Below are 27,682 nucleotides of genomic sequence, written 5' to 3' on the forward strand. Positions count from 1 at the left end.
TCCAGGGCGCGTGGGCTCTGTAGTTTGAGGCACTCGGGCTCTCTAGTTGAGGCGCACGAGCTCAGTAGTTGCAGCACATGGGCTTATTTGCCCCACAGCATGTGGGATCCTAGTTTCCTGACCAAGGATCGAACTGGCGTCCCCTGCATTGCAAGGCAGATTCTTTACCACTGGACCACCAGGGAAGTCCCTGATTTTCAAATTTTAGATCAACTGTGCGCCAAGTACAGAAAGTAGGTTATGCTTGTAAATCAACTATACTTCAGTTTAAAAAAAAATTTAAAAAAAAGAAGACAGGTTATGCTTGTAGGCATAATATAATTATTAGCAACCTTGAAAATATAAATGTATAGCTAAGAGAAAATAGGATTTTGGCCAGGGTAGGGGAAGAAGGGAAGTGGAATAAAGAGAAGGGATACTAATAGGGTTTAAATATGTTAAAAATTACAAAGGCAACAATAGAAAACTTTAATTTGGATAAACATCAAACATGAAGAGGAAAGGAAAATGTGGATGGTAATAATACAAGTGCATTAAGTCCCAATTTTTCATCTCAAGGAATCAATATACAAACTGATAAATTTAATAAATTAAGTTGATAAATCAGAGATTAGAGGTATAAGATATCTTCTAAAATTCTAAAATCATCAGAATTAAAAAGGGAAATAAGAATTAAAAGAGAAACTGACTAGGATGTATAAATGGGGATAAAGAGTAAACAGAGAAAACTTGCTATTCATCCTAAAATACTATTATTTGATTTATTCCCATTTGTTTATATTACTTTAATAAAATATACTTTAAAACTAATTATGTTCCTTTATTCTGGAATCCCAAAGTATTTTAGACCAGTCAGCCCATATCAAGTCTTCTTGCCTTCCACCATGCTCTCATCCAATGCTCTCCTTGCCTCCTCTACGATTCTGCCTCTCAGTTTATTACCACTCTCTCTACTAATGTTTGTTTGCCTTCCCCTCTCTCCTTCTCTTCTGTCTTAAGCCAAGACAAGTCTCCCCTATCCCAGGGCAAACAAAAAAATTTTACTTGATTGGAGCATTCTACATCACTCCTCTTTCGTTGCTCTTCTTTCTTTCACTTTCCAACTTGAAAAAATAGTCTATTTCCCCCTGAAATCTGGCTTTTAACACCAAATGTAATGATGCTTTTATAATCCTCATTCTACTTATTATTTTACCCAGGCATTTCACACAGATCCTTTCTTTTTAGCCTTTTTTCTAAGCCTATTTAGCCTATTTTCTGTACATAAATAGTATAATATTTATTACCTATACTTAATTGCCTTTCCTTTCATAATCATACTAATGTGCCAGATGACTAATAATAGAACACAAACATGAGTTAGAGAGACATTCTAAAGATACTGAGTCCAAAGCTCAAAATGACACACTGCCTCAATACAGTTACCTTACAGTAAATCTCAACATTCCCCACTTAAAACAGTAAATATCTTACAAATGAAGAGAAAAACAAGAAGAAAAAACAACTGCATAGGAAATCAGTGAATGAACTAAGAAGATTCAAATTCTGAAATTTGCCATTAGACAATATCCTGGTTTTCTTTAAAATACAGTGAACTTTGACTTTTAAGAGTATTAATTTGTTGCTTTGGGTCGTTCATGTCTATTTGCAAGAAAGAGAACACATTTTTGGTTAAGATAACTGAATGGGAAAGACCCATATAAAGCATTAGTTTTGAGCCTCAAAACTATCGGCAGAAGTAAAGAAACTAACTAATGGAGCCATATTTATTAAAAAAAACTAGCTGATTTTATTATTATCAATGCCAAACAAGTCTTTAAATCAATTAATATTTATTTAATTAAGCATAAAGTTACTTTCACATTTGTCTACAACCATAGTAAATACAGTTCTTGGAATAAAGACACAGCCTTTGGAGTTCAAATTATCCCCAACTGCAAGATTACATATATAAAACTCTCATTATTGTTTATGTGATAGTGGATGTGTTAAATTAAAATAATTATACTATCTAGAATAAAATAAGATGGAAATAATTTACTCATAAGATTCATATTTAAATCATCTTTATTTACAAAATACTATCCTGAGAATTATAATTCCATTAAGCTTCAATTTGAGCAAAAATATAATCACTTAAGTAACAGCAGTTACTTAAACTGAAAATGAGAGAGAAGTCAAAATTACTTTTGAGGAAAGACCCAACAATATTGTCAAGTTTCTTGCTGTGGTTCTGGATGTTCAGTAGTAGGCTCATTTGAGGGCGGAATCAGCCCTGATGGGAAATCACTTCTACTTTCAGGATGCGGGGGTGGAGGGAAAAATCCAGCTCTTGGGGGAAGATAATGAGGAAAACCTCTTGGTGGATAGACATTTCTCACTGTTCAAAGAGATTGGTAAAAGACATTTTTTAACTTTCAGCACCTGTACTGCAGCCCCAGTAAATCATTAGCTTATAACTGCTAGTACCTATCTTTATTTTCAAAAGTTGACACCAGAATAATTACCTGATCTAACAAATGAATTTTTACAACATTGAGCAACACATATTCTCTTCAACTACATGCGATTAAAGGGAATATCATTAATCTAGGTGCAACTTTTTTGTCCTATGAAAATCTAACATCTTAACACTTTTTGAAAAGGAGAACAATTATTTCAAAATCTAGTAAAACTTGCTCTAAAAAAAGCTTTCATGTAATATAATTTTCACGAGACTTAAAACTCAAGTCTAATTTGATACTACCCTAAAATATTTCCAATTATATCAAAAACTGTCTTTAAATTTCCCAATTAAAATTCATTTTAATTCACCTTAAACTTTAAAAATAGAGGTGGAATGAGGGAAGGAATGACTATATTAGGCAAATGATAGGCTTTTTCCTAGTGTTTGGTAACCCTGTATTTATTCTGCTGAAACCTATAGTTCTAAATGGCAATGCATAGACATAAAAGCAATAACTATTCCGTTTTTCGTATGTGAGGCTATGAGGAATTTCAATAAATTCAACAATTAGTCCAAACATGATAAACACATTTTAGGTTTTAAACAAATAAGACTGCATGGGAGCTACTTATGAAAAAAAGATTTTAAAAAATACTTTAGCCAGTGATTTTAATGCAAAAATATAAATTGAAATTACTTTTACTAATTGACAGAGTACCCAATTTCTATCAAATAAGATACAAACAATTTTAGTCTTAACATAAGACTGCTGCAAAGAGCCAATGATTTTCTTGATTACTGAATCATAGAAATAATTCCACATTATTAAGATGAATCAAGTTGAAGCCTCATTACTGATGAGGCCTCATTACTGAGGCCTGGCTATCTTCCCAATCTGGAAAAGTAATGGCACACTCACAGAAGCTGAGAAAAATTTTCCTCCACTGTATTACTACATGAATAGAAAGTAAAATTAATATTTCTGATCTACTCTATAAGACATATATTAAGCTTAAAAAAAAGCATACTTGCAAATAGAGGAGGTGCTGGGCCAGGGAAATCCCTTGGTGGAAAATAATCGCGGGAAGCTCCGTACATGCTTCCTGGAGGAGGTGGAGGAAAAGGAGGACCCCTTCTAATGAAAGGGCCCCTTGTACCCATTGGAAACAATGGGCCTCTGATTGGAGGGTGAGGTGGGGGAACCAAGCCGGGACCAGGTGCTTCATTTTCAATGGGATGAGATGAATCAGGCACGTTTAAATTCTACAGCAAATTGACAAATGGCAGTCATTAAACAACAGCAAAATTTGCAATAGTTTTCCTGAAAAGCTTAGGCTTAGAAGAAAGCATCTAGGCACCTAGGCAGAAAGCAGTCTATGATATCCTAAAAGGCTCCAGAGAAATATTCAGTTTTCTACATCAGATGAATTTTAGCTATCATGAATATTTTATTAACTCAACAGAAAACAGCTTTAACCAACAAAGTAATAATCTGGCTAAAGATAAAACATAAGAATAGTCCAAGAGTACCAAAATATACATTTCTTTTATCAAGCATATACTGAGAAAAAGAAATGATGCTTATGTTAATATTTCCAAGGTGACCAAAAACCAAGACTGTAAGCGCAGTAAACAGAAAACATACTTTAAAACATTAAAATAAAAATCCAAGGGGGAAAATTCAAGTTCTTGTTTAACTATATAAACTAAATCAAACCTCAAGTCTGTACCTTGTACTTTATCACCATAGGGTACAATCCAGAAAGGAAATAGCTATAATGTTAAGTACGAAGTATATTTGTGGAAAATAAAAAAGCAGCTTTTAATCAAAAACTAGATGGCTAGCTAAATTTCTATTCTAGTAAACCAAGAGATTAGAAAGATCCTGAATACATGGATAAAATTCCACTTTCAATACTTACTCCAAGATCATCTTTGCTATCATTTCTACTGGATTCCATTTCTGAAGACAGTGGCCCATCTAGACATAAAAGTTAAACCGTGAAAAATACATGATTTATCGCTCCATTCTTAGATCAAGAGATCACAAAGGACACTGACAACCAGCTTGACACCAGCATCCTGTATTAGGGCCACAAGAACAGCTTGAGGTCCCTGGAAATTTTGGCAGACTCACGAGTTCTGCAAAGGCATGTGACTGTGGTTTCCCTATCCTGTGCCTAGGCAATCCTGAAAGGAGCATCATTAAGGAAGCTTCCAGGAGGTAGCATCCCTCTCCCTCCCTCCTTCCTTCATATTTCTCCTGCCTTCCTTCTTTCCTTTCTTCCTTCATTTTTCTCCCGCCTTACTTCTTTCCTTTCCTTTCTTCCTCCCTTCTTCCCTCTCATCTTTCCTTCCTTATTCCTCCATCATGTAACACAGACTAACAATTGGATTAGCCACTGTTTCAAAATAAATGTTTCTGGACTTTATCATCAAGAACTGCTCAGGCTCTAAGAACATAAATTCAAACAACCCTCTCTCCGACCAGGACCACCTATCCTCTCCTAGCCTTCTCATTTAGTTACTCCCGCTATACCTGTCCTTGGATTTCACTGAAGCTTCCAGTCCTCTGATCTCTCAGTTTCCTCCTTTCTTCATTTCCTTCCCTAATTAACAGACTTCAAACTCCATCACTAACAGCCCGTCACTAGTGTCCTTATCCTATTGGCCATTTTTCACATGTGCTTGACAACATTCAGCCCTGGATTAATTCAACTCTCTGCTTCCACTCTGCCTATACCTGAGCCACTTAGCACTTGTCGGGGGTAAACTACACCACAGAGCCATGTAGACTGTCTCCACTCCAGGCTGGCAGACCTCTAGCCACATTTCCAGCTGCCTGTTGCCTAGCCTTCCTTCTGCATCTTCTAAGCCAGTTTTCCCTTCAATTTGAAACCTCCATTCTCCTCAAACCTACTATACCAGTCACTTAGAAACTCCCTTAACTTTTTGTAGTCAAACATATCAATGTATCAGCCACTATATTCCTATGATCTTACTTCCTATTATCATGGGAAAGGATTCTTCTAGACAATCTAAGACCCTGATTCTGTACTCAGAGTCCCCCTCCTCCAGCTTCCACAGGGATCTTCCTCTCTCTGTTGCCTCCCTCCACCCTTTCGGCTAGACCCATCCTATCAGCAGGTCTCTCCCAACTACTATTTTAAAATAAGACAGAAAAAGAGAAGCACCTCCTTACAGCTAGCTCTCCCCTTCACAGTGAAAAACTGTTCTATACATATTATTCAGAATGCCTCCCATTTTGTCCTCACTGTAGTGCAATCTAGGTGCAACATCCACTGCTCCACTGAAGTTACTTCCCCCAAGATAGAAAAGTCTCTTTTTTTGCTAAATTAAAATAGAACTTTTAGTCCTCATTTAATTTGTTTGTTTGTTTTTTTGCTGTACGCGGGCCTCTCACTGTTGTGGCCTCTCCCGTTGCGGAGCACAGGCTCCAGACGCGCAGGCTCAGCGGCCATGGCTCACGGGCCCAGCCGCTCCACGGCATGTGGTATCTTCCCGGACCGGGGCACGAACCCGTGTCCCCTGCATCGGCAGGCGGACTCTCAACCACTGCGCCACCAGGGAAGCCCCCTCATTTAATTTTATTTCTCACCATCGTTGACTACTCCCTCCCTCTTTAAGTCCTCTCAGCCTTCAACTACTGGGATGGCACCCTCTCTACCTCTCCTTTCTAGCTGCTCCTTCTCAGTCCCCTCGGTGGGCTCCACTACTCCTCAGTGGTGTCTCCTCAGAGTTCCACCCTCAGCCCTACTCTCTTCTCATTCTTGACTTGAGAAATCTCATCCACTCCTACAGCTTTAATTTGATGTATATCACTACAGACTTCCAGACGTATAATTCAGATCTAGATATTTCCCCCAGGACTTCAGAGCTTGAAATGCCTACTTGAATAGTAGTGCAGGTGTATCACAGGTGCAGCTAAGTCTGTAAGTTCAAAATGTAACTTATAATCTTTCCTGTCAAATGTTCTGCTGCTCCTTGTTCCTTGTCTCCAAACAATAAATGGTCCAAGTGCCCTAGCCAAGAACCTGAGCATCAGCCAAGACTCCTCCTCCTCCTTCACTACCACATGCCTTCAATCTTAAGTCCTCCCAATTCTATCTTTTCTGTGTCTGTTCACATCTATCTGATCTGCTAAGTCACCACCATCAACCCTGTAGACTTGTCACAGTCCCCTAAAAAGTTACCCTCCTGGGCTTCCCTGGTGGTGCAGTGGTTCAGAGTCTGCCTGCCGATGCAGGGGACACGGGTTTGTGCCCCGGTCCGGGAGGATCCCACATGCCGCGGAGCAGCTGGGCCCGTGAGCCATGGCCTCTGAGCCTGGGCGTCCGGAGCCTGTGCTCCGCAACGGGAGAGGCCACAGCAGTGAGAGGCCCGCGTACCGAGGAAAAAAAAAAAAAAAAAGTTACCCTCCTTCCAACCTTTAACCGCACCCTCCAATCTATTCCCCATAATGTAACCAGAGCAATTTCTCTAAAATGCAGATCTGATCTGATTATTTCTCTGTTTAAAGTCCTTTAATGTGTTCCTATTATCCTGCAAATAAGTCCAATATTTCTGAACAGGTTTGCAGGTCCTTGAAAACTTTATGCACTGCTTACCTCTTCACTACTTGTTTCAACATTCCCTGATGTGCACCTTCCACTCCATGTTGCAGCCATAATTTAAGAGGCATTCTTATTTCTAAGTCTTTAAAGATGCTATTCTTTCCTCCCAAAACATTATCAACATCACTTTGGCCCAGCTAATTTCTCCTTTAATTCTCAGCTTATACGTCACTTCCTCCAAAAAGATTTTCTTGACAATCCCACATTCCAAATACCGCCACCTAGGGCTTCCCTGGTGGTGCAGTGGTTGAGAATCCGCCTGCCAATGCAGGAGACACGGGTTCGATCCCTGGTCTGGGAAGATCCCACATGCTGCGGAGCAACTAAGCCCGTGTGCCACAACTACTGAGCCTGTGCTCTAGAGCCCGTGAGCCACAACTACTGAGCCTACATGCCACAACTACTGAAGCCCACACGCCTAAAGCCCATGCTCTGTAACGAGAAGCCACCACAATGAGAAGCCCACACACTGCAACGAAAAGTAGCCCCCGCTCGCGCAACTAGAGAAAAGCCCATGTGCAGCAGCGAAGACCCAACACAGCCAAAAAATAAAATAAATTTATAAAAAAACAAAAATACCACTACCTCTCATCTGGGTTAGTGGCTAGTGGCCCATATGCTCCCATAACATTTTGCACTCATTACTTTTGTCACTATATAGTGCAACTGCCTACAGACCTTTACTAGACCTCAAGGTATAAGGAATGCTGACCTATTCACCACTGAAATACAGCAGCTACCATAGTGCCTATCATACAGTAAGCATTCTATAGGTATTTAGTGCATCAATGGCAGGGTTGATGCACTAAATTGATCCACTACCCTCTCATTTCAGTATAGGGATCAAGACAATGGCTCTGGAGTCATACAGACATGGGATCAAATCCTGGCTCTAATACCTCCTACCTGAGACCGTGAGCACCTTTTTGAGCTTTGGTTTCTTCATCTGTAAAATCAGGATAATAGCATCTACTTTATAGGTTCATTGTGAAGATTAAATGAGATAATTCATTTCATTCAATAAACATTTACTGAGCACTAGTGCTAAGTTAATGTATCAACCTATCTCTCACCACTCTCCTTCATGTAAATACCATAAACTGATAAACCAATAATAACATATTACATATATAGAAATTTTTCTATTTACAAAATACTTCCACACACATTAACTCATTTAACCCTCTTAAGATCTTGTATCAGGGGATTAATAGCTCAGTTTTACAGCCATTCTCCATCAATAACTCATGCTCTTTTGTTTTTGCTTATACTGTTCATTATTACTAGCACAGACCCTTACCTCTTAACTAATTTTTCAAATTCCCTCAAAAGCAGCTCAAATGCCACCTCCTTCATGGAGTTTTCCTTTATCCTTCAACTATATGGGAGCTCTCCCTTTCTGTGAACATAACATATTCTCTCATAGGACTTACTATTCTAACCACTATTAGTTAAGCATATATATTTGTCCTTCTCTCCTATTTAATTATTAGCTTCTTACAGCTAAAAACTATACTTTACTGTAATTATATTATCTACCACGTCATGCAGGCTACCTTCCAAACAGAAAGCACTTTAAAATTATTTGCTAAATTGGATACTGTTCTATTACAAAAAAAAATGGACATGTGAAAAATTTTAAATAGTATTAGTTTAGAAACAGATGTTCAATCATACATGTACTTTCATTCCATTAAGCTTGAATTAACGAGGGAAAACAATTTCAAAAGCCAAACAATTAGAAATAATTAACTTAATTATAATAACAGAAAAAACAGGCCACAGGTCTGCTTTTTTGCCTTATTATTCAGAGAAGAATGAGTTTCTAAAATAATACATGTTTCAACTGGATAAATGCCTCCCCTAAAATATACACCCTTTCCTGAAGAAACCTTCAACTCATAAATTTTAATTTTCCACTTACTTTTAATCTTTTTATTTCCTTAATGTTATGTACTTCTAATAGATTCACTGGATATATATATTTCCCAACTTCAATGGGTTGCTGTGAAGTGGTTTAAGAAAAAGAGCCCCTGACAAATAGTTGATTGCTCAGTAAAATTTAAATCTACCTAAGCATGAAAGGTTTAAACAAGGTAATTGATTAACCCATCAACAGAGTATGCACTCAAATTATTTTTCTGGTAGACTGTAACATATCCATTCACGCCAGCCTAATTTCCCTAATTACTAAACAGGATATATGTCAGTGGACTGGAAAAACTAGAAAATTAATCACGGAACACAGTAAAATTTACCGTCTTGGGTTCATATAGTAAACTCATCACAATGGTGCCCAAACCAACCACCAACATATGTGCAGACGCCATGGATGTGTACAAAATAACAAGAAACATAAAACCAGGAAGTTCTCAGGAAAGAGACTGTGGCCTTAAGAGCTAAGCAGAGATCACAATTATATTAGTCCTTTATGCAGCTTCCAGTTCTTTAGTATGCCACCATTATTAAAAAACACATACACACAAGTATTTCTTACCCGTTTTATCCAAAGATCGCATATTAAAACTTCTGAGTTCTGTTGGTCCAGAAAGTCTACCAGAATTAGAATAAAATCTGTCTTGCCTTTGTGGAGGAAGAACTGGATCAGGATACGGTTGGCCTAGAAAACATGTTTTTAAAATATCTTCATTACGATAAAAATAAATCGAGTTTCCTTAAGTTTCATATAATGAATGTAGATATTTTTCTTGCTTTCTAAAAGACTGACACAGGGACTTCCCTGGTGGTGTAATGGTTAAGAATCCACCTGCCAATGCCCGGGACACGGGCTTGAGCCCTGGTCTGGGAAGATCCCACGTGCCGCGGAGCAACTAAGCCCGTGAGCCACAACTACTGAGGCCTGCACGCCTAGAGCCCGTGCTCTGCAACAAGAGAAGCCACAGCAATGAGAAGCCTGCGCACCGCAACCAAGAGTAGCCCCCACTCGCTGCAACTAGAGAAAGCCAGCGTGCAGCAACAAGGACCCAATGCAGCCAAAAATAAATAAATAAATTTTAAAATAAATAAAAGACTGACATATATTCTGGGTAGATAACAGTGGACAATTTTAGGAAAATTACACACTTTACTAAAGGCAATAACTTTACTTTTGCAGTAAACACAAGTATAAATGCTACCCTGGAGTTTGATAGATTCCATGACTATGTGTAAATTAGAATATATGAATAGAATTTAGTTACATATATTAACTTTCAATTTTAATAACAGTGGAAGGAAGCAGATACATCAATATATCAAAAAGGGCTGTGAGAAGCTAGCTACTAGCAAAGAAAGAAAAAACAGAATATGCTGTAAACATAGCAAGAAATTTAGCAGAACTGACAACGATAAAAGAAATGGTCACCAAAGCAGAAAGAGTTATCATTGAGGTCATCAAGTGATCAAATTTTCAGTAACTTCAACATTTTGGAATTTAGCATCCCTCCAAGACTAAAGGGAAAGATCTCTGACTCAAAAGAGGAATGGAAGGTTCCCAATACTCAGATTAAGGATATCTGGAGAGACACAAATTTAGGCACAGACTCTGAGGTGCTTCTACAGCCAGACTCCTTTGTCATTTACAATGACAAACTGGTAATAATTCATGGGTCTTTGTGGAACTCATCATTCTTGAAAAAATATAGGTAGTCTATCTCATCTCCGATAGGTGATGGTAGACTTTGATAGATTAAGTAGGCATTTGCCAATCTCCAAAAATATGGCAAAGGACAAAGGGGATAAACTGTGTGACTCTCCCCCACCCTAACAGATACAGACAGATGGCCTCAAACTACCTTCCATGACTGTCTCAGGCTGTGGTTCATAATGTGAACTCCATACAATGTTGGATGTCACTTGTCATCTGACTCAGCCACATGGGACCTTATTGACACATCTTTCCCACACAAAGCGAAGGATACCACCTGGCAACAACTAGAGTCAATGAAGAGAATATTTAATGAGCTCTCAAGGTTCAAGGGATGTGACTTAGAAGAGGAAGATCCAGATAGTCTTGAAGGCTCATTTCCTCCCCGTTTCAGAGCTGTCTCAATGGTCTGAATGAATTAGCCCAGTGGAAGAAAAGGCCAATAACAACCACTGAGATCTAAACTGAATTTTCCCTTTCTACTTTAAACATGGGATTAATTAAATGGCAGAGCTGGGCAAGGGGATAAGGATAAGATGGGGAAACCCGAAAACTTCCCAACTCTTTCTCAATCAGCTCTCAAGATACCATATCATTATTTTGCTTCTAAAATACATCCCCACAATATCAATAACCTCAGAAATACAAAATTTTGCTACAAGTATTCTATTTTATCAATTATATGTCCACATTGCCCTCCTCTGGGATAATTAAATCTACCAGCTCCTATTATGTGCCAGGCATTAGTGATACAAAGTTGGTTTTGATACAGTCTGTGCCCTTATGGTGACAGAAACAAATAAATTAATGCCTTAAATAAAAGGGCATACAAATAATATGAGAGATGGCCTATCTAATTCTGATTAGAGGAGTCAGAAATGATATCACAGAGGAGGTAAAGCTTGCCCTGAAAGAAAAATAAGGAAGGATGAACAAGTAAACAATGGTATTCTGGTCAAATTCAAATACACATATACATGTATATGTACATGTACACACACACACACACACACACACACACACACACATTTAATGTAATAAGATAAAACTATGTAGAAAGCATATGACTAATCAAAGACTAAAATACAAATAAGGACATGAATGGTTCCCTTCTTTTTTGCCTTTTTACCTTTGTTTCCTACCACCCTTGTAAGAAAAGAGCTGATTAAAAAGAAATAATGGGAGAAGGAAAAAAATCAGAGAAAAAATGAATAAAAGAGTGGGAAGGAATGTACAGTGCATTGTGAAGCAATTTCGTAAACTAAAAATCAGAAAAAAATTCAAGATGTCTAGTTCAAACAGAAGTGTTATTCACCTCTTTTCATTCCAAAACAAGTCTTGGATTGCAATAGTTCCTTGGGTAACTGTTTAATAATTTGGGGGTCTATCACATAACAAGAACATCAGCATGGTTGAGAAGAGAATTATAAAGATGGATAAAGGGTTTGAATTTTTTTTAATTCAATACTGTTTGCTAATCAAGTACAATAAGCATCTTCACATAGAATGTGAAGAAATAGTTTAATCTAATGATTAAGGAATTTAAAAGGAATGGAAAGCAAAATTTCCAGGAAGTAGTTGATAAAAGCATTGATATGGACAGGTTATGGCTCTGGAATAAAGAGACCGATGGTACAGAGAAAATGTCTAAGAAACAGACCTATGCAAATATGGACATTTAAGATAAAAGTGATATTTCAAATTGATATACCAATATACAGTATTAAAACAACTGTCTATCCAATGGGGAAAAAAATAACTCTCCAACTAAACATTAAAACAAAAATAAAATCCAGACTAAAGGCTTAAAAATCAAAACAAAATTTTAAATATTTAGAAGAAAACAGAGAATATATTTTTAATCTAAAGATAAGTCTTAAAGAAAACAAAAATTCTATAAAAATAAATTAACTTACCTATAACAAAATTTGAAAACTTGTTTTTTGATGTATAACAATAACATACATAATAATAAACTAAGAAAATATTTGCAAAATATAAAAGATTAGTATCCAAAGGATACTAAGAATTCCTATTAAGCAAGAGGGAAATGGATCAGGCAATTTACAGGAGGAAATACAAATGATCAATAAATATGAAAAGAGGCTCAAGCTTACTAATAATAAAAGAACTACAAAAAATAATCAAAGGAAGAAAAATGAGAAAACTTTTAACTCATGTGGCTGGAAATATTCAAAAAAGTTTTACATCAGGTATTGAAGAAATAGCTACTCTCAAATTCTTCACACATAACTACTCTTGAGGCCAAAGGGCAACATTTATTAAAACCGAAACTACACATATCTTACTTCCCAGCAATTTCATTAACTGGACTCATCTCTAAAGAACACATGTGTAAAACAAAAAGTGTTAATTGCAGCATTGTTAGTAATGGTGAAACACTGGAAACACCGTATATGTTCATCAGAGGAGATTAGATAAGACTGGATAAATATATTGTGGTATATTCATATATTTATTTATACAGCAATTAAAATAATAAACTTTATATTAAAATGGAAAGAATTCAAGAATATATGCTGATAAAAACTTGATAAAATAGAAAAATACTTTTAAAAAAATCATATATAGACTGTAACTTTACACACATTAAACTCATGAGTGGTTGCCTCTGGGAAAGAAGGAACGTAATGACCTTTGGAAAGGAAACAGAATAGACTTCAACTGATATAGTGTGCTATTTATTTTTATGTTTTATGTACCCATTCTCTCTCTCCCCTTCTCCCTCCCTCTCTCTCTCTCACACACACACACACACAGCTACACACACACACACACATATATATATATATATATATATATATATATATATATATGAAACAAACATTAATATGTAAATTCTGGGAGGTGATATACAGTATTTTGCTATATTATCTATGTTTTTGTTTCTTAATCTGTAAAATGGGAATAACACTCTTAAGATTCTTCAAATGATTAATATAAAGCACTTAACATAACATCTGGCACAAAGTAAGCACCCCAAAGTAACTGTAATGATAAATTAAATTTTTTATGATTATAAACTATATTAAAACATAGTATTGGCTAGTCTCTTTCAAATCTAGGACCATAAGCTTCAAGTAGATATTCAACATTGCTCTGTAATCATACCACATTTCACTGACATTTAAGCAGCTTCACTCTCCTAAATGGCTACTCTGTACCTTTTTCTCCCTCCAAATCTCTGACAATCCCCTCCTCTCCTATCCCAAGTTAATGATCTTGCATATCAAGAAACTTGATGCAGGGACTTCCCTGGTGGCGCAGTGGTTAAGAATCCGCCTGCCAATGCAGGGGACACGGGTTCAATCCCTGGACCAGGAAGATACCACATGCCGCAGAGCAACTAAGCCCGTACGCCACAACTACTGAGCCCGCGTGCCACAACTACTGAAGCCTATGCGGCTAGAGCCTGTGCTCCTCAACAAGAAAAGCCACCGCAATGAGAAGGCCACACACTGCAACGAACAGTAGCCCCCGCTGGGCACAACTAGAGAAAGCCCACATGCAACAATGAAGACCCAATGCAGCCAAAAATAAATAAATAAATTTATTAAAAAAAAAGTACAAGGAGGGGAAATGACATAATTCACCTTTAATGCATATCTCTCTACATTAAGTAGCACAAGATCTGCTGAGAATTAAGATTCTCATTCTTCTCTATTACTTCTCTATTCCTAGAAAAGGAGGCTGTGAGGCTAGATAGAGGAACAGAAGGACACTGAAGTCAGAGTACTGAAAGATCAAGAGGGGCACTGAGAGGTCAAGAATACCAAAGGGTGAAAAAATGATAAAAACTGAAACTTTTTTCATTAAAGTATCTGTGGTTGTCTTACTTTTTTTTTAACTTAAAATTCTAACAAAATAAAGTATTTACATGAACTTAGACACAATTACTATCTTTCTTGTTAGATTCATGAATATATTACTGATTAATACCTGCACTACATATTATTTGTAGATATAATTCTCAAGAATCAGTTAAAAGACTAAAACCAAGAATCCTGCAGATTCATACCCTGACAGTCAAAAAACTATCCTTTAAATTCTAGCATTACTTTTCTTATTTGAATTATTTGTTACTAGTATTGTTGAAACATAGTTACTAATTACAGTTTATAAAAAGCATAAGAATATTTTGATATGCATGCCTCTTAAAATGTATTAGTAACTACTAAATATGGGAGTTAAGAGATCGTATTTTAAGACTTTCTAAAAACTTGCTTAAATTATTACTCTTCAAGATTGCTTACTATGCACAGCTTTGTAAATAAGAGCAAGTACAAAGAAAACAAGGCAATTACTTAAGTGGAACTAAACAGAAAAATCATATATTCCTTTCTTCCAAAAGGTAATTTTAAAATCTAAGAAATTATGTTACCCCAATATATTTTTAAAAAGATAGTTATATAATAAGTGAAAACACATTATAAAAGTATAACCCCTCTGGGTAGACTGCATTCATGACCTCAATTCTTCACCCTTCCTTGTATCCCTGTTCTTAAGAGGTAGAATATATATCCTGCCCAATGGTTCCAAATTCTGTCATGTGACTTGCTTTGCCAATCAAATGTTAGCTACTGTGATTCAAAGAGAGGTTTTAAAAAGCACTTTCATGTGTTTGCTTTTCTACTCCTGAACTTCAACAGGATGAGAACCGCACAGAATAAAGTTCCACTTCTTACAGAATGAAACACTGAGCAAGTTAAGTCACACTGATTAAATTTTTGTTGCAGTCCAATATTTATTCAGAATTTATAATGGGCTTGTTATTTCCAGAACATTTTCCTGTTAAAATTCTAATTCTGATTACTTATGATATGTGAATATTAACCTATTTATATTATTTATCAAGAACTTTTTTCTGCTTTAATTGTAAAGATTTCTATCTAAATTCATAAGATGAATAAAAATAATCAGAAAACTGTCCCTTAATCTGAATGCTGGTTTATAGGTGTGCTCAAATTGTAAAATAATCATCAGGTTAATATGCTTTAAAACACCTGCACTTTACTATATGTGTATTGTATCCAGATAAGAAGGGTTTTTTTTAACTTTTGATTTTAAAATAAAGATTCCCAGAGAGCTGCAAAAATAATACAGAAAGTTCCTGCATACCCTTTACCCAGTTTCCCCAAATGTTTACATCTTTCACAAATATAGAGCAATATAATAACCAGGAAACTAACATTGGTCCTATGACTAACGTGTATAGTTCTTGCCATTTTATCACGTGTAGATTTGTGAAACCACGACCACACTCAAGATACAGAACTATTCCATTACCAAAAAGATCTCTCCATGCTACCCTTTAGTCACATCCACTCTCCTCCCCCTTCCATCCCTAACTCATGGCATCCACTAATCTGTTTTCTAGTTCTATGATTTTGTCATTTCAAGGATGTTATATACATGAAATCATATAATATGTGACCTTCTGAGACTTTTTTTTTTAGTCAACATAATGCCCTTGAGATCTATTCAAATTATTGCATATATCATTTCTAGTTCATTTCTAGTTCATTTCTAGCTTGATTCCACCAATGTCAGAGAACACACTATATGATTTCAATTCTTTTGAATTTGTTAATGTTTGTTTCATGGCACAGGATATGATCAATCTTGGGAAATGTTCCCTTGGGGCTTGAAAAGCATGTTTATTCTGATGATGATTTATCTGATGATTTTTGAGGATTTTTTTGGTGGTTGCTCTAGGTATTAACATAACTTATCACTGCTTACTGGTGTCAACATTTACCAATTTGATTAAATTGTAGCTTGACCTAGAACAGGAACTCTCCCAATAAGAAGTTTTTAAGAACTGAAAAAAGTATGTTCATCAATTAGGTTTAGAAAAGAATGTGTAAATAGTCTTTGGTTTTACTAACATTGTATATTACAATACGCTATTTGGTTTTTTTTTCGGTACGCGGGCCTCTCATCGTTGTGGCCTCTCCCGTTGCACAGCACGCGCAGGCTCAGCGGCCATGGCTCACAGGCCTAGCCGCTCCGCGGCATGTGGGATCTTCCCAGACCGGGGCACGAACCCGTGTCCCCTGCATCGGCAGGCGGACTCTCAACCACTGTGCCACCAGGGAAGCCCTACCTAACTAAATTTTCTACTACTCAGATAAACAGATTACACAGCTCACTCAGTTCATCTCTCTCACTGTATATAAGGACTGAGGTCCAAAGAGATAAAACAAGTTTCAAAACACATAAAACGATTAAAAAGAGTGAAGATTAGAAACCAAATTTCTTAATTTCCAGTCCAAATACTTTTTCAGCTGAACCATTCTGGCTCTACAACATGCACTCTAAATTATAAACACATAAAAGAATGTTAGATGAACATATACATTACACTGCAGAATTCTGGAAGAAAAGATGATTAAAACCTATATTGGTCTATTAAAAGATTGATTTGCAGCTAAAAATAGTGAAAATAAAATGTTGATTACTTGAAGAAACTAGATCTATACTGTTAACAAAACTTCTAAGTAATAAAAATATCTGAAATATAATATACAGGAAAAAGACAAGTTAGAGTATATCTTTTTTGACTATATAAGGTAAGAACATTCCCCCCACCCCGAAGTATTTAACAGTGCAAAAACAAATGATTCCTTGGAATTATAGAATCATTTAAAATTATTTCTGCTTACTCATCTTAAGTAAAGAAATTTTTTTTTAATTTTGGCCAGGTACTAACATGTTAAGGGAATATATGAATTTTACAAAGTATGCTTAATAGGACTAAATTACAGAAAATCTGAAACAACTACGGAGGCCACATCATTCAGAAATTTAGTTATTCTCGTTGTCATTATTTTTTAACACAAGTGTTTTAAACTAAAATATTTTAAAATTTAAGAAAAATCTTAAAGACACAATTATTACTAGAAAGCAGGACTCTTCATGAGTCCTGATAATTCAACATAATATAAAATGTACGTAGGGAGAGATTAGATTATTGCCATCTCTTATTTTATGCAAGTCCACATTTTAGAGCTGAGAAAACAGTGACAGGTAAAATGAAAAACTCAAGATTATACAAAAAATTAATATCAGTGTTATGATAAAAACCTAGGTCTCCTCCTTCCTTATTCAGTGTTCTAATTTACCAATTAGCTAAGAGTAATACAAAATAAAAGAATCAACCCAGAAACCTGTTCAGTGACTATTTAGATGAAATAGGGATGTACTGAGGGCAAACACAGAATATTTTTATAATTTTACTCTAGGTGAAAACAGGGCTAATAGCTAAATACATTTATCAGCATTGCTCCAATTCACGTAGAATCTTTGGAGTCATTTAACCCCACTCATTCGTAAAGTATAGGACAGTCTCTAAAATTCCTTTGCTCTTTCTGTAGAGTTATCCTATTTCATTAAGATTAGCACTGGCACAGGTGCCCCTGTGTTAAACCAAATGGATCAGTTACATTATTTGGAAACACTCTCTATCGAATGGATATATATCTCTTCTATGAAGACGTTAATTCAGAAGCTCACAATTTTGAATTTTCAGTTAGACTTTGAAAATAATGGATACCAGGTTCCACTTCTAGCATGGCAGATTCAGAAGCTCACAATTTTGAATTTTCAGTTAGACTCTGAAAATAATGGATACCAGGTTCCATTTCTAGCATGGCAGAGTAAGCTCATAACAGACTAACCCTCCTACATATAATAAGTCCAGACAATTTACAAAAAATAACTACCTGAAGTGTAGTTACTATAGAAAACAGTATCAAAGTTCCTCAAAAAATTAAAAATAGAACTACCATATGATCCAGGAATTCCACTTCTGGGTATTTATCCCAAAAAAACCCAAAAACACTAACTTGAAAAGATATCTGCATCCCCATATTCACTGCAGCATTATTTACAATAGCCAAGACATGGAAACAACCGAAGAATTCATTGATGGATGAATGGATAAAGAAAATGTATATACACATACAAACAATGGAATATTATTCAGCCATAAAAAAGAAGGAAATCTTGCCATATGTGAAAACATGAATGGACCTTGAGGGCATTATGCTACGTGAAATACAAATCCTGCATGATCACACTTACATGTGGAATCTGAAAAACCAAAAACCAAACTCATAGAAAAAGAGATTCGATTTGTGGTTACCAGAGGTGGGGGGAGAGAGAAGGGAAACTGGGTGAAGGGGATCAAAAGGTACAAACCACCAGTCATAAAATAAATAAGTACTAGGGATGTAATGTACAACATGATGACCGTAGTTAACACTGCTGTATGATACATAGGAAAACTGTTAAGACAATAAATACTAAGAGTTCCCATCACAAGGGAAAAAAAAATTTTTTCCTTTTTTTTGGCTGAGTCACGGGGCTTGTGGTATCTTAGTTCCCCGACCAGGGATCAAATCCAGGCCCCGGGAATGAAACCACCGAGTCCTAACCACTGGACCGCCAGGGAATTCCCAAACTTTTTTTCTTTTATTTTGTATCTATATGAGATGATGGATGTCACTAAACTTATTATGGTAGGTAATCATTTCACGATGTGTGTAAGGCAACACATTGTGCGGTACACCTTAAACTTACACAGTGCTGTGTGTCAATTATGTATCTCAATAAAACTGGAAAAAATCAAAAAATTTAAAAATAATGAAATAAATAGCTGAAGACTCAGGACCATGAACAAAAGTAGGCAGATTTGGGAAAGGAGTGGGAACTTGAAAGAAGGGACCCATATGGGGTGAGTTTTCCTTTATAGTTTAGCCTGAAAGCAGACCACAGTCAAACTATAGCACAGAGCAGTCAAAATTCACAGAACTTTCTGGCTTGAAAAACCAAAGGACAGAGCTCATGAGAGCCAGAGAAGTGGAACCTAAAATTCTGAGTTTTCTGCCCAAGTCTATTGCTGCCCCTGAACCACACACATGTGAGGCAAACTTAAGCAGTTTTCAGCAAAGGCTAAAAACTGAACTGATATTTGAGCTGCTACCCACAACAGGAGAGAATAAGTCTACAGTTTCACCAACTTAATTGTCTTGTAACACAAAACAAACAACAGTCTTCAGAGAAATACGGTAGAATCCTGAACCTCCACAATGTCTATAATACAATCCAAAATTAATATACAAAGAAACAGAAAAATGTGACCCATTCTTAAAGGGAAAATACAATTAATAGAGGCCATCCTCAAGATGACCTTGATGTTAGAATGACCATACAAGGACTTTAAAGCAGATATTGGGGTTTAAAAAAATACTTATAGTGATTTTTAAAAAGTAAGAAATTTCAGCAAAGAAATCAAAACTTAAAAAAAAAAAGGAAATTCTAGAACTGAAAAATACAATATCTAAAATAAAATTGTACTGGATGGGCTTAACAGCAGACTGGAAGTGACAGAGGGAAGAGTCACTAAACTTGAAGACAGATCAAAAGAAATTATTCAACTGAAAAAAGAAGGGAAAAAAATTGGAAACAAAATGAAGAGACTGAGACCTGGGACAACACCGAAATGTCTGAAAAATTACAGGTTTCAGGCAGTTTTTAAAGGACATGTAAAATTTGTTCCAATTTTATGGATAACAGTCACTACTATTTGAGCTCTAGTCTCAGCTCCTCACCTGGCTGTTTTAACCTAAGATTGTTAGCTAATCTCTTCAGGGACTCAATGCCCTTCTCCATTTAGTAAGGGCACTGAATAGATTAGTGGTTCTTAAATTTAGCTAATCCTCAGAACCTCCTAGGGAGTTTTTTAGAAATACAGAGCTTACCTCCAGAGTTCATGTTCAGAAGGTGTAATATAAATCAACATTGTAAATCAACTATACTTCAATAAAATTTACCCAAAAAAAAGGTGTAATGAGGTGAAACCCAGGTATTTGCATTTTTTTTTGAAGTTCCCTAGATTATTTCTGATGATAAGCCAAGTTTGAGAATCACTACACTGGATAATACTTGGGGAGGTAGGCAGAGCATGTGACAGGGACTCTTGGTACTGACAGCTTGTAAATTCTCAAAAGGAATGTCCTCTACAAAGATATACAGAAATATGATATCCAACAAAATCCTGAAATCAAGTTCCTTAAGAAAGGGGCTGTAGTTTATTAATCTTTATTTTTATCACAGCTAAACTTTAAAATGAAAGTTACTCAAGAAAAAGTCCTTGAAAAAAGGATGTTCTATGCCACCTGCTAACAGATTCTTAAGTTTTTAAGTCACAGCATATATATTTCTAAATATAAAAACAATGAGAAAAAATATTCAGCTTTCTGTGAATTATTGGGGTATTCATTCATTCAACAAATATTTACTGGGCAAGTACTACAGGTCCAACATTGTTCTAGGTGCTGGAGATACAGCAGTGAACTAAAGTGACACAAATCTCTGTCTTTATGAAGCTGATATTCGAGTGATATCAAGCCGAGGAAAGTGATATCAAACCAAAGGAGGTACCACTTCATAGAACATACACACTATCAAAGCAAAGGCTAATTCTTGGAATTAAAGGTTTTTTTATCACAGTATTCTTACCTCCAACTCCTCAGGAAGCAATCTGAACTAGTATATTTTTTTAATTGTAACTAATTTATACAAAGCAGGCATAGTTCATTTTACATAACAGTGTCTGTCCGTGAAACACTATGCATAAATAAAAGTTTAGCAAGCTGAATAATTTAAAATACATCCCTTGAGAAAGTAGGGGAGATTTTAGTTCTATCAGGAGAACAGCAGTTATTGCCTTACTTCAGGATGTTCTGCTGTGAGTCTTCTGGTAAATATATTTATTTTGGCAATTAATCTAAGATATACTGTTCAAGGTAAAAAGACAATTACAGGCTTCCCTGGTGGCGCAGTGGTTGACAATCTGCCTGTCTACGCAGGGGACATGGGTTCGAGCCCTGGTCTGGGAAGATCCCACATGCCGCAGAGCAACTAGGCCCGTGAGCCACAACTACTGAGCCTGCGCGTCTGGAGCTCGTGCTCCACACAAGAGAGGCCATGACAGTGAAAGGCCCGTGCACCGCGGTGAAGAGTGGCCCCCGCTCGCCGCAACTAGAGAAAGCCCTTGCACAGAAACGAAGACCCAACACAGCCAAAAATAAATAAATAAAATTTAAAAAAGAAAGACAATTACAAGAAGGTGAATAGTATAACTGCACAGAAGTGATGAAGGAATTGGTATACCTAGGTTTATGAATGCATACCAAAAAGGAACTCCCTAAAAGATATAAAACTAAATTCTGGGAAGGGCATGCTTAAGATGATGAGGGGGATTTTTTTCACTTTCCTAATTATACATTTCTCCATTGTTTGGATTTTCTAACATAAATATAAACATGTATCACTTCTATGAGCAACAAAAACAATAAAGACATTCCATGGGGCGGCGGGGGGGCAGGGGGGGTGCAGAGAGGACAGCCTTCTGTAATGTGAACAATTATCCCTAATTATTCTATTTGGAAATGTGTGTATTGTTGTTTTCTAATATATATCATGGCTTTTCTTAAGACAGGGCACACACGTTCTCTTCTTTTCTTCCATTCCTGTATGTTGCACATACTGCTTGCCTTTCAAATAAACATACTAACATACTCTTTCCATACCTGATGGAGGAATCATCATCCTACGATCTTGTTCCCAGGGAGGTGAAAGGGACCCAGTGTCAGATGATGCTCTATGAGGATCAGTTAACCTATCAGAGCTTGATTCTCCTCTTTCATTGGTAATCTGATGGTCCAGAGGATCCCCTGGGCCTCTTGAGCCTAATTAAAGAAGAAAAATACAACTATGTTTTATCTAAAAAAGTATTACAAGATCCACCATCAAATAAAATCCAGACCTTTTTAAAACGGAAAAACAATCAGATTCCAACAAAGTTTCCCTAAGACACATTAAACTGTAACTCTATCCTACCAAAGCCATTTCTAAGACAAAAAGGAAAAAATAATTGTCATGTACATAAGCAAACACTTGCCTATAAAATATTTCTAAATGTTATCACCATCATTATTTACACATAAAATCAGTGGTTAAATTGAAAATTATAACCACTAAGTCTGAAAAATAAGGGTAGAAAGTAAATTGCAAAGCAAGAGATGTCTATACCAGATATAATAATTACAAAATCAGGTTTTTGTTGCTTAAACTAATATGCCAATAGTCAAAAAGCACATGATGCCTTTAAAACAGTCATCTTAGAGGCTAATATACCTATTTCAATATTTCTGAAATGACTCGAAGTTTTTTTTTTTTTTTTTTTTGCGGTACGCGGGCCTCTCACTGTTGTGGCCTCTCCCGCTGCAGAGCACAGGCTCCGGACGCACAGGCTCAGCGGCCATGGCTCACGGGCCCAACCGTTCTGCGGCATGTGGGATCCTCCCGGACCGGGGCACGAACCCACGTCCCCTGCATAGGCAGGCGGATTCTCAACCACTGCACCACCAGGGAAGCCCTCGAAGTATTTTTTTAGAACAACTCTTTTAGAAATGTACTCAGATTAACTTAAGAGCCACTCAAAAAATTGGATCTTAATGTTGTAACATGACTCTCTACTTCTGCCCCAAAATGATTTTAACCAGTCTGATTACAAACTTTATATCTGCCAAATAAATTTGGCTTTAAATGGCTTCTAGCAATTTCTAAATATCAAATTCACCTTCAAAGACAGCTCACAACTCTGAAGGCGAGTCTAAAACAAGAGTTTCAAAAACAACAGCACTGTCGAAATAAACAGTTTGAACAAGGTAACACTCATTTGGATAAGAAAAACTGACATGCTAACATTTATAAAGAAGGAGAATCATTTTAAAGTTCCTTTCCTATGATCACAGAAAGAATGGTACCTCAATTAATAACCCATATTCAATTAAAATGAAAAATATTAAAAAATTTTTAACATTAAATAACAAAATAAATTAATACTTCATCTGTCATTGAGGGGGGAATGAGTTCAAAAAACAGTTTTAAAATAATTGTTTTAATAGAAATCTTTCTACAATGCTTCCCACATTTCAGTACCTCCTTTAAAAGAAGAGACTAAAGCAGAAACTAACACACCACTGTAAAGCAATTATATTCCAATAAAGATGTAAAAAATAAATAAAATATAAATCTTAAAAAAAAAAAGAGACTAAAACTAATATGACCTTTTCATGGTAACTTGTACAAGTAAGTATAACCATTTTTTTTTAATATGTAGTAATCTTTAAAATTGTCCTATCTACTCTCTTTTGTAGAGTCAGGAGGCCAACTGACTTTTATATCAGAACGTCAACTTTTCCTTAGTCCTTCTAGCATGTTCATCTTTCTAATCAGTTCATTAGAAGAAAAAGGCTGGGAAAGCAGAAAATTAAATCAATGAGACATGTGCGAGAGTCCATTAGGCTGTTTGTCTAGAGTGAAGGACAGATCTTTAAAGGAGACATTCAAAGGCTTTCTCCTGATTGTTTACTTCCAGAGAACAAAGTACAGGCCAAGTGACTACCAGGTGAAAAACTGCAAACATGAAAACGCTAAAGGTTAAGATTTTTCATTCAGTCCAAAAGTTACATACAATTTACTCTAAAAAGAAATTATTTTCCTATACTCAACCTTATTCAAACATCTATCTCATCCAAACTTTCAAAAAAAAAAATGATAACAAGAGGAAGGAAAGGAAAGGTCATTCTTCTCTGGTGGGTCACAGAAACTTTTAGTTCAAAACAACTCTTTTTAAGACCTGCTGATAACTTACCTAAAACTTCTGTAGCTTTTCTAATGAATAGTAAAACACACTTGCAAATGCTAACCACACTGTATCTTGAAAGTAATTTAAAAAGAAAGGAAAGTAATTTAAATAGGAGAGGAGAAATCAAAGGTAATTTTTACTGTTATTCCAAATATTCAGTTGACTACAAGCAATCCTTGACTTATATCATTCAACTTCCAGTGATTCACATTTGCAGTTTTGCCAATTATATACCCTTATTTCTAGGGCACTGTTTTTCAGACTGCTGGCTACAACCCATTGTGGTACATGAAATTAACTTAATCTTAACTAGCATTCTTTTTTAATGAAATGGAATAGAACTGAATAGAAAATATCAGAAAGCATCAAAAATAGTAAGGGTAGTGCTATTTCATGTGACTGGTTTCAATTACATTTATGTTGGTGTGTATAATATGACATGATATAAACACAGATTTGGTGCTAAAAACCTAAGACTCTTGATTTTGGAATACATAGGTTTGAATTTTGCTACAACTCAAGGGAAAATTTTAAAGTAACTTGACAAAGTAAACAAAATATAGTTGAGAGATCAAAAGAGTAAAACTCCAGATATACAGGTAACATCAGGGTAAGCGCTGATGAGGTAAATGCAGAAAGATCAATAGCTAATGCTTGAAGTGGCTCTGGAAATTCTCAAAAACACATAAGAAGGTAACAAAGCAGACAATTTGGGGTCAGTTTCTCAAAGTATTAACAAATGATTTAGGTCTCTTTTAGGTTCCCATCAAAACTCTGCCTTCAAGAGAGCACTTCTGAATTCCTTGTTTTTTGTTTTTTTTTTAAAAAAAAGGATCTTTCACTTGTTGATTTTCTACCATGAAAAAGATCATGATAATAAGGTAAAAAAGATTTTTAAAATTCTATATTCCAATAATGTTTCATTAAAATTCAATTTTATGTATCCTTTATAAAGTGATATATAGTATAATACAGTTTTTAAGAAGTTAAAATATGATTTTAAAAGATATATATCAAGTCCTTGAACAAAATGTAATCCATTATAACAGTGTTTCTAAGGGAAAAATATATTCAAATTAGATGTCACAGAGCTCCTTTTCCAAACAAAAGTAACCCAGAATAAGTGCAAGGAATGCCTGTATTTTGCAAAGGTTTATTTTAAAGATCATTTTAAAGATAAGTTGAGATGAAAATATAAAGTAAGGAAGAAATCTAGAGTAATAAAGATGTTTAAACAATATACCTCTTCCTCCTCCCCCTGGAAGCAAAGGTGAGAGTCTGAGTGGACCCTCCAACAAAGTTGGAGGGGAGAGAAAAGCTCTCATTTCAGGTGAAGGTCGACCCAATGGTGAGGGACCATATGGGGAATGCTCTGGAATAATTAAAACAGCATATTTAAATTCATAGTTTCAATTACCTACACTACAGATTAGAATCCCATTTCAACAATTACCTTCGGGTCATTCTATTGCCAATTTAAGTTTAATCCCTGTCTTAAATACTAACCATGCCTTGGGTTTTGCTGATATGGGATAGAATTAAATATTGAACCCTCTGTTTTTAAAGTCTATCTACCAAATGGACACTTCAGTCAATAAAAACATCATCTCCTTGGTAACTAATACACTTGAATAACCATACAATATTAAGCAAAGGACATCATATTTTACAGTAGTAAGAGGACTTCAGGGGCATGAAGTTTGTTTGGTTTTGTTTTGTTTTTAATGGCAGTATGTTTCCAGATATTTAAGCTGGTGAAGATTGTAACATGGAAGGGCTCTGTTTAAATCAGGGCCAGTCCCAGATAGGCTGTGTTGGGCCATGAATTACTTGAGAAAAGCTCACATTTTGAAAAGTAGGAAAAAAAAACCCACAAAATACTCTGAAACATCAGAAATTACTTTTGATTCATCACCAGTGAAAATTCAGTTTACATAAAATAATTCATTAAATAAATCACTTTATCTAAACCATATAACCAAGAAGAGCCTTATCATTTTACAAACTTCACCATTCTCAAATAATGGTTATACTTTCAAAGATCAAAAATCAACAACATCAAAAAACAAACAAACTTAAATGCCACCAAAGTAACACTTTTCCAAACATGTTAAATTTTATTATGTAGCTTATATAATATTCAAATATAGTTACAACAAAAGATCAAAGCATTATTTACCCTGAGACTTTTTTGCTTTAGATTCAGATAAAAATTCCTTCTGAATAATTCCCCCCACTCCAGATTTTGTTCCTATTTGAAATCCATAACAATCTTCTATTTTTTAATGTAGAAATACTTTCATTTTAATGAAACTGGACTCTCAAAAGTGATTTTTATAACTTTTCAACAGTTATTAAAAGGGGAATCTACCTATATAAAAATAAGTTTGTTTTCACTGCCCTAGAAGCTTAATTCCAATTCAACCAAAATTATTTGGAAAAATTTTAACTATTTGGAATAGTATGAGATCATAAAGATGCTAACTCATTAATGAATGGACAGAAATATTAAATACATCTTCTAAAGAACTGTTTCTTTTAGGGATAATTAAAGCAATCAAAACTCATATTATTAAGGTTTTCCCAACTTTTTAATGAATACTTTTAAATAATTTAAAACCAGTTGTTTTAATTCTTATTTTTATAATTCAAGCAAATTCCAAAGAATAGTTAATATATAAACAGTCACAATGCTATTCCATTTAAGCAATTCTTATTCATTCTCCAAAAAAATAACTAATGAGTACCTTACTATGTACAAAGCACTTTGCTTCTCAAGGAGCTCAAGGTACTAAACATACTTTATCTTACCAAATGCCACTGAGAAAAGGAGGCAGCCATTATTCACATTATTGTGAGAGAACAAAACTCAGAAAATTGGGAGACCATGAGAGAACTCAGATTAGAACCCTAGCTCCAAAATCTAAAATATTTATTAGCAGTGTTAATTCACACTAATATAAACTATATATGCAATATGTATAAAAATATATGCATTTTAAATGAGGGATTAAAAAAAAAAAACTACCTCTGCCAAATGCTGTATTTGGAACATCAAGTGCGTAAGGATCTTTTTCTAAAAGTTCAAATTTAAACTCTGTTTCAGTTAACCTGCAAATAAAGAACAAACATCTCTAAGTTACTCATCCAAGAAAAGCACCCACATTTCAAGAAACTGCCACTATTAAGTACAAGCTACTCTTCACTATCTCAAT

The 27,682-nt window shown here is 35.5% G+C and overlaps 1 protein-coding gene across 6 annotated transcripts in view; it reads right to left on the reverse strand.

Moving 5' to 3' along the window:
* Positions 1–2,049: 2,049 nt before the first annotated feature.
* The window catches only part of MIA2 (MIA SH3 domain ER export factor 2), a 109,021-nt gene continuing 83,388 nt past the window's right edge, over positions 2,050–27,682 (reverse strand). For all 6 annotated transcript variants that reach the window (XM_060004639.1, XM_060004640.1, XM_060004643.1 and 3 more), the window contains 7 exons: positions 27,496–27,578; positions 25,711–25,839; positions 22,345–22,503; positions 9,578–9,700; positions 4,369–4,427; positions 3,475–3,709; positions 2,050–2,380 (listed from right to left, as the gene is read on the reverse strand). In XM_060004639.1, coding sequence (XP_059860622.1) covers positions 2,214–2,380; positions 3,475–3,709; positions 4,369–4,427; positions 9,578–9,700; positions 22,345–22,503; positions 25,711–25,839; positions 27,496–27,578 — 955 coding nt within the window. In that variant the 3' untranslated portion in view covers positions 2,050–2,213. The remainder of the gene's footprint in view (positions 2,381–3,474; positions 3,710–4,368; positions 4,428–9,577; positions 9,701–22,344; positions 22,504–25,710; positions 25,840–27,495; positions 27,579–27,682) is intronic.

Source organism: Delphinus delphis, chromosome 2 (assembly GCF_949987515.2).
Source record: "Delphinus delphis chromosome 2, mDelDel1.2, whole genome shotgun sequence".
NCBI classification, from domain to species: Eukaryota; Metazoa; Chordata; class Mammalia; order Artiodactyla; family Delphinidae; genus Delphinus; species Delphinus delphis.